Raw genomic sequence first — 18782 nt, 5'->3', positions numbered from 1 at the left:
ATCAGGGCATTTAAGAAACTCTTAGATAGGCATGTACATGATAGAAATATGGAAGGGTTATATTGATCTTGGAGTAGGAGAAAAGGCTGGCAAAATGTTATGGGCTGGAGCGCCTGTTCTGTGGCTGTATTGTTCTATGTTCTATGTATAGGGGGGATGTCAGAGGTAGTGTTAATACACAGGGAGTACAAAGTGCATGGAATGCACTGTCGGGGGAAATTATATCCTCTCGTAAACCCCTGAGGTCCTGCTTCTTAGCTTCCGTCCTTGCTTCCTAGATTTGTTCTTCAGGACCTCATCCCCTTTCCTACCTATGTCGTTGGTACCAATATGTATAAGACCATAAGACATAGGAGCAGAATTAGGCCATTTGGCCCATCAGGTCTGTTCCGCCACTTCAGCATGGCTGATCCACTTTCCCTCTCAGACCCAATCTCCTGCCTTCTCCCTGTATCCCTTCAAGATCCTAACCAATTGAGAATCTATCAACCTCTGTCTTAAATATACCTGCCAACTTGGCCTCCACAGCTGCCTGTGGAAATAAATTCCACAAATACACCACTCTTTGGCTAAAGAAGTTCCTCCTCATCTCTGATCTAAAAGGACATCCCTCTATTCTGAGGCTGCTTCCTCTGGTCCTCAACTCTCCCACCATACGAAACATTCTTCCCACATCCGCCCTCTCAAGCCCTTTCAACATTCAATAGCTTTTAATGAGGTCACCCCTCATTCTTCTGAATTCCAGCGAATACAGGCTCAGTACCATCAAATGCTCTTCGTATGACAAGCCATTCAATCCTGGAATCATTTTTGTAAACCTCCTTTGAACCCTCTCCAGTTTCAGCACATCCTTCCTAAGATAAGGGGCCCAAAACAGCTCACAATATGGAGGCCTCACCAGTGCTTTATACATTCTCAACATTACAACTTTCCTTTTATATTATAGTTCTCTTGAAAACAATGCTAACATCACATTTGCCTGTCTCACCACAGACTCAACCTGCAAATTAAACTTTAGGGAATCCTGCAAAAGCACTCCAAAGTCCCTTTGCACCTCAATTTTTTGAATTTTCGCTCCATTTAGACAATAGTCAACCCTTTAGTTTTTTCCACAAAATTACATGACCATACACTTCCTGACGCTCTCTTCCATCTGCAACTTCTTTGCCCATTCTCCTAATTCGTCTAAGTCCTTCTGTAGCCTCGCTACTTCCTCAAATCTATCTGCCCCTCCATCTATCTTCGTATCATCTGCAAACTTTGAAACAAAGCTATCAATTTCATCATCCAAACCATTAACATATAATGTAAAAAGAACTGGTTCCAACACAGACCCTGTGGAACACCACTAGTCATTGACAGCCAACCAGAAGAGGTTCACTTTATCCCCACTCTTTGCATCCTGTTAGTCAGTCACTGCTTTATCCATGCTAGAATCTTCCCTGAAATACCATAGGCTGGCAGCTTGTTAAGCAGTCTCATGTGTGGCACCTTGTCAAAGGCCTTCTGAAAATTCAAGTACACAACATCAACTGATTTTCCTTTGCCTACCCTGCCTGTTATTTCTTCAAATAATTCCAACAGATTTGTCAGGCATGATTTTCTCTTGACCATGGCCTATTATTTTATCAGGTGCCTCCATAGTACACTGAGACCTCATCCTTAACAATTGACTCCAATGTCTTTCCAACCACTGAGGTCAGACTAACCAGCTTAGTTTCCTTTCTTCTGCCTCTCTCCTTTCTTGAAGAATGGAGTGACATTTGCAATTTTCCAGACTTCCGGAACCATTCCAGAATCTGGTGATTCTCGAAATATATATTCCTAATGCCACCACGATCTCCTCAACCACCTCTTTCAGAATGCCAGAGTGTACACTGTCTGCTCCAGGTGACTTTTCTACCTTCAGTCCTGTCAGTTACCCAAGAACCTTCTCTCTAGTTATGGTAACTTCACACAGTTCATGACCCCAACATGCTAATGTCTTCCACAGTGAAGACTGAAGTAAAATACTTATTCAGTTAATCCACCATTTCCTTGACCCCATTACTATCTCTCCAGAATCATTTTCCAGTAGTCTGATATCCACTCTTGTCTCTCTTTTACACTTTATGTATCTGAAGAAACTTTTGGTATCCCCTTTAATATTATTGGCTAGCTTACTTTTGTATACCATTTTTACCACCTTAATGACTTCTTTGTTGCCTTCTGTTGGTATTTGAAAGCTTTCCAATCCTCTAACTTCCCACTAATTTAACTAATGACTTCTGCTTGCTCACCCTCCCCCTTCAGAATGTTGTGAACCCAGTCTGAGACATTCATGACTTTGGCACCTGGGAAGCAATGTACCATCTGGGAATCTCTTTCATGTCCACAGAATCCCCTGTCTGTTCCCCTGACTATTAAATCCCTGTTGCCATGGCTCTCCTCTTCTCACCTGATTGGGTCACTTCAGCTGGTGGAAAGGGCTTCCATGAAAAATGAGCAGGCATCCTCTTATCCCAGATAGACAAGTCCCATTTGATGTTGATATACTCTAATGCCATTTTCAGTTACAAATGGGGATAGAATATGCAGCATACAGTACACCATTTTGTTCTTGAACGGGACTGTAAAGGCTGTACCAGGTTTTAAGAATGGTCTCCTGCTTCACCACGAACTAACCCACACTGGTGCTGCTCCATTTTATAGATGAACCTAATTAATTGATGGAATGGAAAAAAGTCACGGTCATAAAAATCAGAGAAGTAATCTGGTATGAAATTTCCACAGCAGTCAATGACAAAGTAAGCAATACTGAATACATAAATGTGCAATAAAACTAAGAAAGTCCTTTGAATGATAACTTAAAATGATCATGGCCTCTGTGTGAAATTAAAACAATATTCGGTTATTAGCAATGGGCAATAATCATACGGTCCACATATTTGAAGTGTAAATTTAATTTCTTTTACATGGAAATAAGTCATTGTACTTTATTGTTGCTGTCAAAAGTGACAACTCCGAGGTAATAGAAAATGTTCACTGTTGTGACATCTTGATGTGTGGGAATAAATTAATCAAATATAGTAGAACTATTGAAGTAGTATTGTAATTGGAGTTAATAACAAGAATCTATTAAAGTGAATATTTAACTATTATTAAGGCATAATTTGTAATATTACATTGAATAATTAAGCAAATTAGGGATAGTAAAATAATTTATCTCTATTGGTGCTGTTCATGCTATTTGAAAATTGTAGCATGTGAAACATGATATTCTTGTCATAATTTAATCTCAAGTCTGAGATGAACATCTTAAAATATAAAATGCAAATTGGAAAGTGTGGTTTGATAATGGGTTCTCTGTTTATTAATTAACAAAATTATGTGCTATTTGGAATGCGATCTATGTGTAATTGGTGCAGAACTTAAACAAATCCTTATCTTCCGGAAATTTTACATTCCAGCAGATGTGTATTCAGTGTAGGAAGGAATGTTTAATATCAACCTGTTTCTGTAGAAATTTGTTCATTGTTCTTGATTTTTGCACCAAAGCTACCATTGTATTTGATAACAAGAATCATAACCATTGGTCAAGTCAGTTTTGCCATCTTGTCCCTCCAGTACAGGATCTGTTCTTGCAATGGAAATGAGTGTGTGTACTGAGGTTTGTAGGATCTAGCCATATAGCTGTGCACAGTAGTAATGAAAAACTATGCCATGTAAGATGCTGATAACCATCGTAACACAGGTGCTGAGAAACCTGTGCTCTCATTCACTTACCCATAGTAGCAAGATTCATGGAAAATAGAGGTTTTCAAGCTGGTTTAGGAGGTAAGAGTCTGTTTTTATTGGAATTTCAGAACTTCTCATTTCCCGTATTCTGGCTGCTCAGTTGGCTTTGGAGTTTCAGAACAAATTAGAAAAAAGTACGAGAAAGTAATTTTTTTTTTGAATCAGTGATCTGGTTGAAATTCTGGTTTCAATCCAGCTCTGCATAGTATCCATGCTGTAGATGCTGAGATATGTTAGTAATATCTTTCTCCCATGCTGAGTATGTGACACTTCATGAGCTCTATGCAAAATTGTGATTGAAGATTAAGACAGGGATCATTCAGACTATCAGATTACTGGGAATTGTTTGCATTGATGTTGTTTCCTTATTCAAGAAAGGGAGTAGAGATAGCCCAGGAAATTACAGACAGGTGAGTCTGTCACAATGGCGGGGCATTGGGAGCAAGGTTGGACCCAAATGCAAGACACATCTTGTGAGGTTAATTAAATTTAGTTTATTGTTTGTTATCAGGAGAGCTAGGCAGGAGCAGGAGTAGTGAACTGGACAAGGACTGAGGACTACGACTAGGCTGGGACCAAGGGTCTGGGCTAGGACTTGGAATCGGCTCCTAGAACTAGAAGAGACATGAAGAGGCTATGGTATGGACTCCGAGCCCAAGACTGGGCAAGGACCCAGTACCTGGGTCTTGCCTCGGGCTCGGACCCCAGAACCAGGCATGGACATGACATGGGCTAGGGAGAGGAAGGACATGGGAACACAGAGCCTCGGTCTTGGGAGAGCAGGTACATGGAACCATGGACACATACACAGAACACAGAGTCGGGACCCCTCCTTGGGTACAGGTCATAGGGCCAGGACTCGCACACAGAACAGAGAGCTGGGACCCCTCCTTGGATACAGGACATAGGGCCGGGACTCATGACCCGCCGTGGGGCAACGGCAAGACGGCCTGACTTACCCCACGGAGGCGAGGACAAGACACGACAAGACACGACTCCCCGCGGAGCAACGGCAAGACGGCCTGACTTACCCCATGGAGGCGAGGACAAGACACGACAAGACATGACCCCCCGTGGGGCAACGGCAAGACGGCCTGACTTACCCCACGGAGGCGAGGACAAGACAAGACAAGACACGACTCCCCGTGGGGCAACAGCAAGACAGCCTGACTTACCCCACGGAGGCGAGGACAGGACAAGACATGACTCCCCGCGGGGCAATGGCAAGAAGGCCAGGCTTACCCCCATGGAGGTGAGGACAAGGCAAGACAAGACCAACACGAATGAACACCAGACAGTACCTATCTAGCTCCGGTGATGGAACTAGACCGAAGTGTAAGCAGGGGCTACAGATGAGGGCTAGAGGCGAGAGGGGCAGAGAAGGGATTCAGACAAGGGGGTAGGACAGGAATCACAGACCGCCAGGGCCAGGACTAGACTCAGAACTGGAAGCCGCCAGGGCCAGGACTTGACATGGTACTTGAACGCCGCCAGGGCCAGGACGTGGATGTGGTACTTGAACGCCGCCAGGGCCAGGACGTGGATGTGGTACTTGAACGCCGCCAGGGTCAGGATGTGAACATGGTACTTGAACGCTGCCAGGGCCAGGACGTGAACATGGTACTTGGAGGCCGCCGGAGCCAGGATGTGGACGTGGTGCTTGGAACCTCCGGGTAGTGCCGAGCTCTCGACTCGGCCCAGGAACAGTAGACAGCGGCTCTTGATTCTCTCCGGCGGGTTAACTGATGGACCCACCTTGAAGAGGAAACTTTGCAGGCTCGCTTTGGCGAGGTAACTGGACAGGGTTGCTCCGGTGAGGAAAGGCAAATTACCGGCACTCGCTTCGGGCAGAGACTCGGCTTGCTCCAGCCAGATGACATTGGCACGCCGTGACTTTGCAGACGCTCCTGCACCAAACGGCTGAAAGCCGGAGACTATAAACTACCGGTTCAGCCGAGTGTTAATTGCCTCTAATCACCAAAGTCGAGGGACACGGGAAAACAGGGAATCAACGGTCCAGATTGTAAAATAAACAAGCTAAATTTAAAGGGACCCCGATCCGGACCATGACAGAGTCTTACTTCAGTGGTTGGTAAGTTGATGGAAAACATACTGAGAGGCAGGATTTATGAACATTTGGGGAGGCATAATATGATTAGGAATAGTCAGCATGGCTTTCTCAAAGGCAGGTCATGCCTTATGAGCCTGACTGAATTTTTTGAGGATGTGACTAAACACATTGATAAAGGTAGAGCAGTAGATGTAGTGTATAAGGATTTCAGTAAGGCATTTGTTAAGGTATCCCATGCAAGGCTTATTGAGAAAGTATGGAGGCATGGGATCCAGGGGGACCATGCTTTGTGGATCCAGAACTGGCTTGCTCACAGAAAGAAAAAGTGGTTGTAGGTGGGTCATATTCTGTATGGAGGGTGGTGACCAGTGGTGTGCCTCAGGGATCTGTTCTGGGACCCCTTCTGTTCGTGATTTTTATAGGTCAATTATGCTGGCTGAATCGATGGAGTAGAGGGAGACAGAGTAGGAAGCCTTTGGTGCAATGGGGCTTCGGCGATAAAGGTTTGGGGCCAGGTAGGTTATCTGTTTAAAATAAAGTCAGAGAGTATGTGTGTGAGGCCAGTTTTCTGTGCTCGGTGTCAGACGTGGAAAGTCCTAGAGACTCCCGGGCTCCCGGATGACCACATCTGCACCAGGTGCGTTGAGCTGTAGCTCCTTAGAGACCGCGTTAGGGAACTGGAGCTGCTGCTCAATGACCTTCCTCTAGCCAGGGAGAGTGAGGAGGTGATAGAGAGGAGCTACAGGCAGGTCGTCACTCTGGGACCACAAGAGACAGACAAGTAGTAACAGTCAGGAGAGGGAAGGGCAAGAAGCAGGTACTAGAGAGTACACCAGTGGCTGTCCCCCTTAACAATAAGTATTCCTGCTTGAGTACTGTTGGGGGGGGATGGCCTACCTGGGGGAAGCAACCGTGGTCATGCCTCTGGCACAGAGTCTGGCCCTGTGGCTCAGATGGGCAGATGGGTAGGGAAAGGAAGAGGATGGCAGCAGTGATAGGGGTCTCTATAGTTAGGGGGTCAGAGAGACGATTCTGCGGACACAGGAAAGAAACGCGGATGGTAGTTTGCCTCCCAGTTGCCAGGGTCTGGGATATTTCTGATCGCGTCCATGATATCTTGAAGTGGGAAGGAGAACAGCCAGAGGTCATGGTACATATTGGTAGCAACAACATAGGTAGGAAAAGGGAAGAGGTCCTGAATAAAGACCACAGGGCTTTAGGAAAGAAGTTGAGAAGTAGGACCTCAAAGGTAGTAATCTCGGGATTACTGCCTGTGCCATGTGACAGTGAGTATAGGAATAGTGAGGTGGAGGATAAATGCATGGCTGAGGGATTGGAGCAGGGGACAGGGATTCAGATTTCTGGATCATTGAGACCTCTTCTGGGGCAGGTATGACCTGTACAAAAAAGATGGGTTGCACTTGAATCAGAGGGAGACCAATATCCTGGCGGGAAGGTTTGCTAAGGCTATTTAAACGAGAATTGTTTGGGGGTGGGAACCCAAATGAAGTGATGGAGGAAAGGGAGGTTGGCTCACAAATACAGAAAGTTTGGAGACAGTGCAAAAGGGAGGATAGGCAGGTGATAGAGAAGGGACGTGCTCAGTCCGATGGTCTGAGTTGTGTCTATTTTAATGCGAGGATTATCATGAATAAAGCGGATGAGAGAGCGTGGATCAGCACTTGGAGCTATGATGTTGTGGCCATTACAGAGACTTGGATGGTGCAAGGGCAGGGATGGCTACTTCAAGTGCCAGGCTTTCGATGTTTCAGAAAGGATAGCGGGGGAGGTAGAAGAGGTGGGGGCATGGCACTGTTGATCAGAGATAGTGTCATGGCTGCAGAAAAGGAGGAAGACATGGAGAGGTTGTCTACGGAGTTTCTGTGGGTGGAAGTTAGGAATAGGAAGGGGTCAATTACTCTACTAGGTGTTTTTTATAGACCACCCAATAGTAACAAGGACATCGAGGAGCAGTTAGGGAGACAGATTCTGGAAAGGAGTAATAACAAAAGGGTTGTTGTGGTGGGAGATTTTAATTTCCCAAATATTGATTGGCGTATCCAGGAAGGTGTTCAGGAAGGTTTCTTGACACAGTATGTAGATAAGCCTACAAGAGGAGAGGCTGTACTTGATCCGGTATTAGGAAATGAACCTGGTCAGGTGTCAGATCTCTCAGTGGGAGAGCATTTTGGAGATAGTGTTCACAATTCTATCTGCTTTACCATAGCTTTGGAGAGAGATAGGAACAGACAAGATAGGGAATAGTTTAATTGGAGTAAGGGGAACTATGAGGCTATCAGGAAGGAACTTGGAAGCATAAGTTGGAAACAGATGTTCACAAGGAAATGTACCGAAGAAATGTGGCAAATGTCCGGGGGTACTTGCATGGGGTTCTGAGTAGGTATGTTCCAATGAGGCATGGATGGGATAGTAGGGTACAGGAACCGTGGTGCACAAAGGCTGTTGTAAATCTAGTCAAGAAGAAAAGAAGAGCTTATGAAAAGTTCAAAAATCTACGTAATGATATGAATCTAGAAGGTTATAAGACTTGCAGGAAGGAGCTTAAGAATGAAATTAGGAGAGCCAGAAGGGGCCATGAGAAGGCCTTGGTGGACGGGATTAAGGAAAACCCCGAGGCATTCTACAAGTATGTGAAGAGCAAGAGGTTAATACGTGAGAGAATAGGACCAATCAAATGTGACAATGGAAAAGTGTGTATAGAAACAGAAGAAATGGTGGAGGTACTTAATGAATACTTCGCTTCAGTATTCACTACGGAAAAGAATCTTGGCGATGGTAGGGATGACTTGCAGTGGGCTGAAAAGCTTGAGAACATAGATATTAAGAAAGAGGATGTGCTGGAGCTTTTAGAAAGCATCAAGTTGGATCAGTCACTGTGACCGGATGGGATGTACTCCAGGCTACTGTGGGAAGCAAGAGAGGAGGTTGCTGAGCCTCTGGCAATGATCTTTGCATCATCAATGAAGATGGGAGAGGTTCTGGAGGATTGGAGGGTTGCGGATGTTGTTCCCTTATTCAAGAAAGGGAGCAGAGATATCCCAGGAAATTATAGGCCAGTGAGTCTTACTTCGTGGTTGCTAAGTTGATGGAGAAGATCCTGAGAGGCAGGATTTATGAACATTTGGAGAGGCATATCATGATTAGGAATAGTCAGCATGGCTTTGTCAAATGCAGGTCGTGCCTTACGAGCCTGATTGAATTTTTTGAGGATGTGACTAAGCACATTGATGAAGGTAGAGCCGTAGATGTAGTGTATATGGATTTTAACAAGGCATTTAATAAGGTACCCCATGCAAGGCTTATTGAGAAAGTAAGGAGGCATGGGATCCAAGGGGACATTGCTTTGTGGATCCAGAAATGGCTTGCCCACAGAAGGCAAAAAGTGCTTGTAGTCGGGTCGTATTCTGCGTGGAGGCTGGTGACTAGTGGTGTGCCTCAGATATCTGTTCTGGGACCCCTTCTCTTTGTGATTTTTATAAATGACCTGGATGAGGAAGTGGAGGGATGGGTTAGTAAATTTGCTGATGCCACAAAGATTGGGTGTGTTGTGGATAGTGTGGGAGGGCTGTCAGAGTTTACAACAGGACATTGATAGGATGCAAAACTGGGCTGAGAAGTGGCAGATGGAGTTCAACCCAGATAAGTGTGAGATGATTCATTTTGGTAGCTCAAATATGATGGTACAATATACTATTAATAGTAAGACTCTTGGCAGTGTGGAGGATTGGAAGTAAAGCCTAGGTAGTTCTAAGGTAGGGACATGTTCGGCACAACTTTGTGAGCCGAAGGGCCTGTATTGTGTTGTATGTTTTCGATGTTCGATGTTTCTATGTTAGAATATAGTATTTAATGGTAAAACCCTTGGCAGCGTGGAGGATCAGAGGGAACTTGGGTCCAAGTCCATAGGACACTCAAAGCTGCTGCGCAGGTTGACTCTGGTTGAGAAGGCATATGGTGCATTGGCCTTCATCAACTGTGGGATTGATTTCAAGAGCCCAGAAGTAGTTAAAGCTATATAGGACCCTGGTCAGACCCCACTTGGAGTACTGGGCTCAGTTCTGGTCACCTCAGTACAGGAAGGATGTGGAATCTATAGAAAGGGTGCAAAGATGATTTACAAAGATGTTGCCTGGATTGGGGAGCATGCCTTATGAGAAGGGGTTGAGTGAACTCGGCCTTTTCTCCTTGGAGCGATGGAGGATGAGAGGTGACTTGATAGAGGTGTATAAGATGATGAGAGGCATTGAATGTGTGGATAGTGAGAGGCTTTTTCCCAGGGCTGAAATGGCTAACATGAGAGGGCACCGTTTTAAGGTGCTTGGAAGTAGGTACAGAGGAGATGTCAGGGGTAAGTTTTTTACGCAGAGAGTGGTGAGTGCGTGGAATGGGCTGCTGGCAGCGGTGGTGCAGTCGGAAATGATAGAGTCTTTTAAGAGACTCCTGGATGGCTACATGGAGCTTAGAAAAATAGAGAGCTGTAGGTAACCCTAGGTAATTTCTAAAATAAGAACATGTTCGGCACAACATTGTGGACTGAAGGGCCTGTATTATGCTGTATGTTTTCTATGTTTCTAAAATTTAAGGTAAAGTTTTTGTGAGCCAAAACAGAATGCAACCAATCAAATATATTTTGCTGAAATCCAAGAGCTCTAACTTATCTGTCACCATTGGGAAGGTTATCAAGTGTGTTGGTTGGCATAGATCTTGGGAGGGGAGGGTGAGCTGAGAGTTGTCATTTATTTCCTTACTGGTTAATATTGATGAGTCGGATGTGTTGCAGGTGAGAATGAATGAATCTGTACCGAATGGGTGTTTCCTTCGCACAGATACTGCCTCGCCTAATGCATACTTCCAGTGCATTTATTTCTATTGTCAGGAGGTGAGACTCAGTTTCAACAATTTCCAAAACATTGCCACTAATTGAGCTGTGAATTAAAACAAGAATTCATTTGGGTTTCAAAAATACTTCTGAAGTGAGTGGAAGTTGTGTGTAAGGAGTCATATTTTAAGAAAGACTGTAATATTAATCTCCCTACTTCATTTGAGCAATGGCAGACTGAAAACAGCATAGAACATTTAAAGAGAGGCTATAAAACATGCACAGTTCGTAGTTTGGATTTTGTGGTGAGCAAATACATTTTCCCCATGGGAACCTGTCTGGATTCACACCAGGAAGGGATAAAATGATATCCACAATTATGAGTCTGGATAAGATCTGGAAAGACTCAGCTGCAGAGCCACAGATACCCAGCTGAGTTGTGCCCTGCTGGGATGCTTATTGCATTTATTAAAAGCACTAAAACATATTCTCTTCCAACACAAATGTACTCGTCCCTTGAAATCATTGACAAGAATCTGCTGGCTGTATTCCAAACTATGTTGTGGGGAAATTGTCACAACAGAGAACATTTTCTATTACCAATGAGATGTCACTTCCGACAGTGACAATAAAGTATATGACTTTATTTCCAATTAAAATAAATTGATGGCTTGTTGCCAAGTTTACGAACGATACGAAGTTAAGGTGGAGAAGCAGGCAGTCTTTAGGAAGCAGGGTGTCTGCAGAAAGACAGATTGGGTGAAAAGGCAAAACAATGGCAGATGGAATACAGTGGTCATCCACCTTGGCAAAAGGAATAAAGGCATGGGCATGGAATAAGTGGTGAGAGTTCAAAAATCAGAGGTGCAGAGGGACTTCAGAGTACTTGTACAGGATTCCTTACTTGCAGGTTGAATTGGCAGTAAGGAAGGCAAATGCAACCTTAGAATTCATTTTGACAGGACTAGAATACACAAGCAAGGATGTAATGCTGTGGCTTTATAACACGTAGGACAGACTGCGTTTGGAGTATTGAAAGCAGTTTTGTGCCCCTTATCTAAGAAATGATGTACTACCATTGGAGAGGGTACAGAGGAGGCTCACGAGAATGATCTCAGGAATGAAAGAGTTAACATGAGTGTTTGATGGCTCTGGGGCTGTATTTGCTGGAGTTTAGAAGAACAAGGAAGGATCTCATTAAAACCTATCAAATATTGAAAGTCCTAGATATGGAGATATGGATGTGGAGAGGGTGTCTCCTGTCGTGGAGAGTCTACGACCAGAGGGCACAACCTCAGAATAGAGTGACATCCATTTAGAACAGAGATGCAGAAACATTTCTTTAGCCAAGGAGTGGTGAATCGTGGAATTCATTGCCACAGGTGGCTGTGTAGGCCAAGTCATTCGGTATATTTAAGGCAGAGGTTGAAAGATTCTTGGTTAATCAGGGCATCAAAGGTTACGGGGAGAAGGTAGGGGAATGGGTTTGAGAAGGATGATAGATCAGCCAGAATGGAATGGCAGAGCAGACTTGATGGGCCAAATAGCCTAATTCTGCTCTTATGTCTTATGGTTTTCACTCTGATGCTAGACTAAATAAGAACTCAATATAAGAGCCTCTTTTTCTACAGTCTAAATATAAATGAAAGAAAACAAAAATTGTTTTCTTAATTAGCTATTATAGTGTTATTGGATAAGAGTCTCCTGAGATATATGTAAAGTATGGAAATGGTTGAATATGATCTCAGGTCTGGTTGCTGTAAAAGGGACAGATTTAAAATTGGTGTAATTAATTTTATTTTAAATCATACACTGCTCGCTGCAAGCTCAATATAAAAACAATAATTTATTTTCATCTTGTACAAGACATGGAGTGTGTAACTAACCAAATGTTCATTTAGCTGTATTTGTTCAGTACATTAAGCTCTACAAAGCACACATTAACTACAAAGTGTGTTCACAATTACATAATCATTTCTATAAACATGAAATTTATGTACATGCAAAAAAATTATCTCTAATTTACTGCAAGCTGCAAGTCAGCAGATCTACTTAATTGGAGGAAATCCTATCCAGTTTCCAATGGGAAGGTCCTGTAAAACTTGAACAAGTTACACAGAAAACAGGAAAAAGTATAAAGAACAAAATATATTTCTGTATAAATAGAACTGCAGATCTTGGTATGTAAGATTTTATATCTAAAACAGTCAGTGTCTTAAATTTAAACAAAATATTAACAGACTAAAATCTATTGGCACATGTTATTTTCAGAGTTATTAAATTTATAGATAGTAACTAAACATCCAGTATTAGGCTGGAAGTTGTTTGTTTTATTGTTGCCCTTTGTATAATTGCATCAACCTTTGTTTGTGGACTAGTGTTGTCATTCACTGATGGCTCTGCCAGTCACAGCTGGAGGTGTGATGTATTTTATACATTTACAAGCTATGCCACTTTTAACGAGGCAAGATCTTTTCTACCTCAAATGGTAGTATTTAATATACATCATGGTAAAAACATTTATACAGTTGTTACTGATAACAGAGAATTGTATATCCTTGTTCCATCAGGTGATTTAGTGCCATGAGTTAAAAGTTCCTGGATTGTCATCCAGTTATCAAAAATTTTCTTACTCCTTTTCTTCATCATCTTTTTGTGGCTAAGTTCAATGATGTTCACCTCTTTCTTCTCCTGAGTAGTCTGCTGTTCCTTTAGACATTCCAATCTGCTCTGCATCATGAATTCGCGCCGTCTTTTCTGCTCCTTTGCACGTACCAAATGCTGCTTTCGCTCTTCCTTACTCCAATAACGCCCCATCTTCATTTCACTGATTGCATCATCATCAGTTGTCATACCGCAACGCTCTTCTTTAATTTTCATTGCACGTTCCTTCAGGATCCTGTCTCTAACTGGCCGCTTGGTAATATATCTGGTCCCATCACTTCTGATTTTCACCTTCCACTCCATTTTGGGTTCTATTTGACTTGATGAATCATGAAAGGAAGGTTCTTTGCACATGCTGACAAGGCTCATTTGGCTCTGTGCATATTCAACCGCCGATTTTTGTTGTATCAACTGCATGTAACTTTGGTAGTGTTGCGCATGTGCTGGGATGTGCGCATGTCTGTATGGAGAACGACGGTATGAGATTGGACAGGCTGAGCATTGGGAGAAAGCCTGGTTTTTGCTGCACTCCATAGTTTGCTTCTCATCTTTTCCATCTGACTGCTGGCAATGGTCAGGTTCCTTAGTTGCAGAGACTGGCTTTGCAAGGCTCACTGAATGGGACAGGACTGGCCTTGGGGTGGTGTTGCTTGTCACCCCTTCGTCACTTTGGCTGTTCAGATTTTTGACTGTCCTGCGCAACGAGTTATTGGGAGATAAATCTAATGTCAGTGGTGTGCTTCGACAACTCTCACCAGTATTGTATGCACTAGAGCTGTCCTTATCTGATTTTTCTGGCAACTCTGTTATATCGGAGAGCTCATGTCTGCGGCTATCAATGCTGGTATTGTAGTTGTGAAAACCACTGTTCTGTAACATCCATGACTCCCTGTAGTGTTCTTTCAATTGTTGCATTTTATGGGCTCGGACAATGTTAAGACATTCAAGCTCAATATTGTGCAATTCTTCATTCAACATTTCTAGTTCTTGATCAACAGTTTCATGGTCACTCTTCTTGATGCCAACAGCATTGCCATGGAAGTAAAGACCATACTGACTGTCATTTTGCATCTGACATTTTAGCTCGAGCAAATCACGGAACCTTTCACACTCATCAGTTGGAATTCCAAGAAAATCTGCATCTGCATAGTCCCCAGAAATGAATGATTCCTGCCGGAACTGCGTGTCACTGCTTCCGAGAGTGTCATGGCTGTACGTGAGTCTCAATGGATCAGGGTTATTGTGCTCATCCCCAAGGTTCTCTTGCTCAGAGCTCTCATCATTTCGTGTGCTCTCATCAGTACGTCCAACACCACTATCTTTCTCATGTTGGTTAGAGAAAATGGTGGCGGTATCAGTTGTTCCCTCGTCATCATCGTGCTTTTTCTGCTAAATAAGAGAAAACAAGGTTACACCAAGCTTGGAAAGTAAGTACTCTAATCAGTTTTGATCAAGGCATGAATGATAATATGATATGGGCATCAATATGCCTACAATCTGACATTAGGTACCCTGAATGTTAAGTGGAAAGTAAAAAAAAACTGATTAAAAGACACTTTTCCCTCCAGAGGCTGAATTTGTGAGCGTGGGTGCCAGTGACTCTCTTACCTCTTGAAGAATTTTAGCTGTGAACTTCATTGCTTGATTGTGTTGCTCTTCTAACATGTCCATGTGCAAATCATCCAGCAAGTCATTCCGATCATCATCTATCCAGCCTTCATCCAACTGAATTTCATGAACATATCAACACAGATTGTAAATATTTTTGATATGTAAGTGTCATTTAATGATACATCTTGCAATTTGTCTGTAACCGTAACATCGAAACAGCGGGCTGCTGGTCTCCCACTCTTGTTATTGCAGGAGCAAAATCTCTCTCGCCCTTGCTAGTGATAGAGAGCCTGTCTGAGATATCGAAGTGTTGGGTTATGGACTGTAGGTTTTGATGGACTCTAGATCAAGGTCTCTTTGTGGGCTTTTGCTGTTGCTTGCATGGTGGGGTAGAGGGGGTTCGGTGCTTTTGTTGGTGCACGTGGTAGGAGGGGTGGCTTTGGGTTCTGATGTTTCCATCATTCATTCTTTGGAGTTTTTTTGTTTCATGACGTCTGTGAAGAGTAAGAATTTCAGGTTGTATACTGTATACGTTCTCTAATATTAAAATGAACCATTGAAAACATCATAATTCAGGATACAGACAGTTGAGTTCACATCATAAGGTTGTGTTGTCTGGCTTAGAGCTGACTACAGAAATAAATCAGGTCAACAAGTGTTATCCAACTAATTTTCCCTAGTTTCTGAATAATTATTTTATTTATGTACTATTCTGGAAATTTTCAAATAATCCACTCCTTTATACTAAAATTCCATAAGACACAGGAGAAGAATTAATCATTTGGCTTATTCAGTCTGCTCCACTAAGGCTGATTTATTATTCCTGTCAACCCCATTCTGCAGTCTTCTCCTTGTAAGCTTAGACACCCTTTCCTATCAACCTCCACTTTAAATATACCCAATGACTTGGTCTCCACGGTCATCTGTGGCAATGAATTACACAGGTTTACCAATTTCTGACTAAAGAAATTCCTCCTTATCTTTTTTCTGAAGAGACATCTTTGTATTCTGAGGCTGTGCCCTTTGGCCCTAGACTCCCCTACTATCGAAACCATATTCTCCAGATCCACTCTATCTAGGCCTTTCAATACATGATAGGTTTCAATGAGATCTCCCCTCATTATTCTAAACTCCAGTGAGAACAGGCTCAGAGCCATCAAATGATCTCTGTATGTTAATCCTTTAATCCCTGTGATCATTCTTGTGGACTTCCTTTAGAATTTATCCAGTGCCAGCATATACTTTCTAAAATAAGACATCCAAATCTTCTCATAATGCTCAAAGTGCGGTTTGACCAATGCTTTATAAAGCTTCAGCATTACATTCTTGCTTTTATATTTCAAAAGCTTTCAAAATTAATACTAGCTAACATTGCATTTGCCTCCTTACCATCCACTCAACCTGAAAGTTAATATTTAGGGAACTGTTCATGAGGACTCCCAAGTCCCTTTGCACCTTTGATTTCTAAATTTGCTCTCCATGTAGAAAATAATCTGCACCTTTATTCCTTCTACCAAACTTGATTGCCATACACTTCCCTACATGGATTTCCATCTGCTACTTTTTTGCCCATTCACTCAATTTGTCTAATTCCTTCTCCATATTCCTTCTTTTCTCAACATTATCTGCCTTATATCATCCACAAAGCCATTAATTCCATTATCTAGATCATTAACATATAATGTGAAAAGAAGTGGTTCTACCACTGATCCTTCGGAACAACACTAGTCACTGGCAGCCAATCAGAAAATGCCCCCTTTATTCCCACCATCTTCCTCCTGCCAGTCAGCCAGTTCCATCCATCCATCCATGCTAGTATCTTTTCTGTAATACTATGGGCTCTTATCTTGTTAAGCAGACTCATGTGTGGCACTTTGTCAAAGGCCTTCTGAAAATCCAAGTAAACAACATCCACTGACTCTCTTTTGTCTATTTTGCCTGCTAATTCCTCAAAGAATTCCAGAAGTTTTGTCAGACAAGATGTTCCTTTAAAGAAACCATACTGACTTTGGTTTAATTCTTCATGTGCCTCCAAATACCCTGGAACCTCATCTTCAATAATTGACTCCAACGTCTTCCCAACCACTGACGTTAGGCTAACTAGCTTATAATTTCCTGTCTTTTGCCTCCGTCCCAAAAGAGTGGAGTGACATTTGTAATTTTCCAGTCCTTCGGCACCATTCCAAAACTTAGTGATTCTTGAAAGCTCACTATTTAATGCCTCCACAATCCCTTAGATGTCTCTTCAGAACCCAAGGGTATAGTCCATCTGGCCCATGTGACTTAACCACCTTCATAAACATGAGAACTTCTACAGATGCTAGAAATCTAAAGCAACACACACAAAGTGCTGGAGGAACTCAGCAGGTCTATGGAAGTGATTATAAACAGTCGACGTTTCAGGTCGAGCACCTTCTTCAGGATCTTCTACCTTCAGACTTTTCAACTTGCCAAGCACCTTCCACTTAGTCATGGTGACCACGCTCACTTCTGCCCTCTATCTTCCACAGTGAAGGCTGTTATTAAGTACAGCTGTCAATTTTTGTCCACTATTATTACATCTCCAGGGTTATTTTCCAGTGGTCTGATATCCAGTCTTGCCTCTCTTTTACTCTATATATCTGGGAAAAAAAACTAAAGATACACTGACTGCCCCATTTTCACTGTGGATATCCAGTCCCTGTACACTTTTATCCCCCATCAAGAAAGCCTTGAAGCTGTCTGCTTCTTTCTCAATAAAAGAACTGACTAGCTCCCCTCCACCACCACCACCTTCTTCTGTCTGGCAGAACTGGTCCTCACCCTCAACAATTTTTCTGTTATCTCCTCCCACTTTCTCCAGACTCGAAGGATAACCATGGGCACCTGCATGTGCTCCAGCTATGCTCGCCTTTTCATTGTCTACGTAGAACAGTCCATGTTCCAAGCCTTCCACGGTAATGCCCCCCAACTCTTCCTCTGCTACATTGATGACTGCATTGGCACTGCTTTAATGTGATCAACTTTGCCTCCAACTTCGATTCTGCCCTTAAATTCACTTGGTCCATTTCTGACCCCTTCCTCCCCCTTTCTGGATTTCTCTGTCTCCATCTCTGGAGACAAACTGTTGATCAATATCCTTTATAAACCTACCAATTCTCATGATTATCTTGACCATAGCTCTTCCCACCCGTCTCCCTTTTCACAGTTCCTTTGTCTCCACCGTGTCTGTTCCCAGGATGCGACTTTCCTTTCCAGGACATCAGAGATGCTGCCCTCACCTGCATCTCCTCCAACTCCCGAACATCTGCGCTCACCCCATCTTCCCTTTGCCTTAACAATGATAAAGTTCCTCTTGTCCTTACCTACCACCCCATGAGCTCCCGCATCCAACACATTATTCTCTGCAACTTCTGCCATCTCCAAACTCCTACCACCAAACATATCTTTACTTCCTCCAGACTCTCTGCTTTCAGCAGGGATTGCTGCCATCAGGATTCCATTATCCATTTGTCCCTCCCCACCAGTCTACCTCTTGGGACTTATCCCTACAAGCAGTTAAAGTGCTACACCTGCTTATTCACCTTCTCCCTAACTTCCATTCAGGGCTACAAACAGTCCTTCCAGATGGGTCAACATCTCAGCTGCGAATCTGCTGGGTCATCTATAATGTCCAGTGCTCCCAATCCAGATTCATCTACATTGGTGAGACCCATTGGGAGTTCAGGGACCGCTTCATCAAGTTCCTCCACTCCATCTGCCAAAAGCAGAACTTCCTGGTGGCCAAACATTTTAATTCCGATTCCCATTCCAACATGTCGGTCCATGGCCTCCTCATGT

At 43.1% G+C, this 18782-nt stretch overlaps 1 protein-coding gene across 4 annotated transcripts in view; it reads right to left on the bottom strand.

The window, feature by feature from the left end:
• Nucleotides 1–12553: 12553 nt before the first annotated feature.
• The window catches only part of pdzrn3b (PDZ domain containing RING finger 3b), a 276205-nt gene continuing 269976 nt past the window's right edge, over nt 12554–18782 (bottom strand). For 2 of the 4 annotated variants that reach the window (XM_063067896.1, XM_063067898.1), the window contains 2 exons: nt 14961–15077; nt 12554–14741 (listed from right to left, as the gene is read on the bottom strand). In XM_063067896.1, coding sequence (XP_062923966.1) covers nt 13209–14741; nt 14961–15077 — 1650 coding nt within the window. In that variant the 3' untranslated portion in view covers nt 12554–13208. The remainder of the gene's footprint in view (nt 14742–14960; nt 15078–18782) is intronic. The other 2 variants (XM_063067897.1, XM_063067899.1) reach the window with 1 other exon arrangement.

Source organism: Mobula hypostoma, chromosome 15 (assembly GCF_963921235.1).
Source record: "Mobula hypostoma chromosome 15, sMobHyp1.1, whole genome shotgun sequence".
NCBI classification, from domain to species: domain Eukaryota; kingdom Metazoa; phylum Chordata; class Chondrichthyes; order Myliobatiformes; family Myliobatidae; genus Mobula; species Mobula hypostoma.
This window is presented reverse-complemented; position numbering and strand designations above follow the sequence as displayed.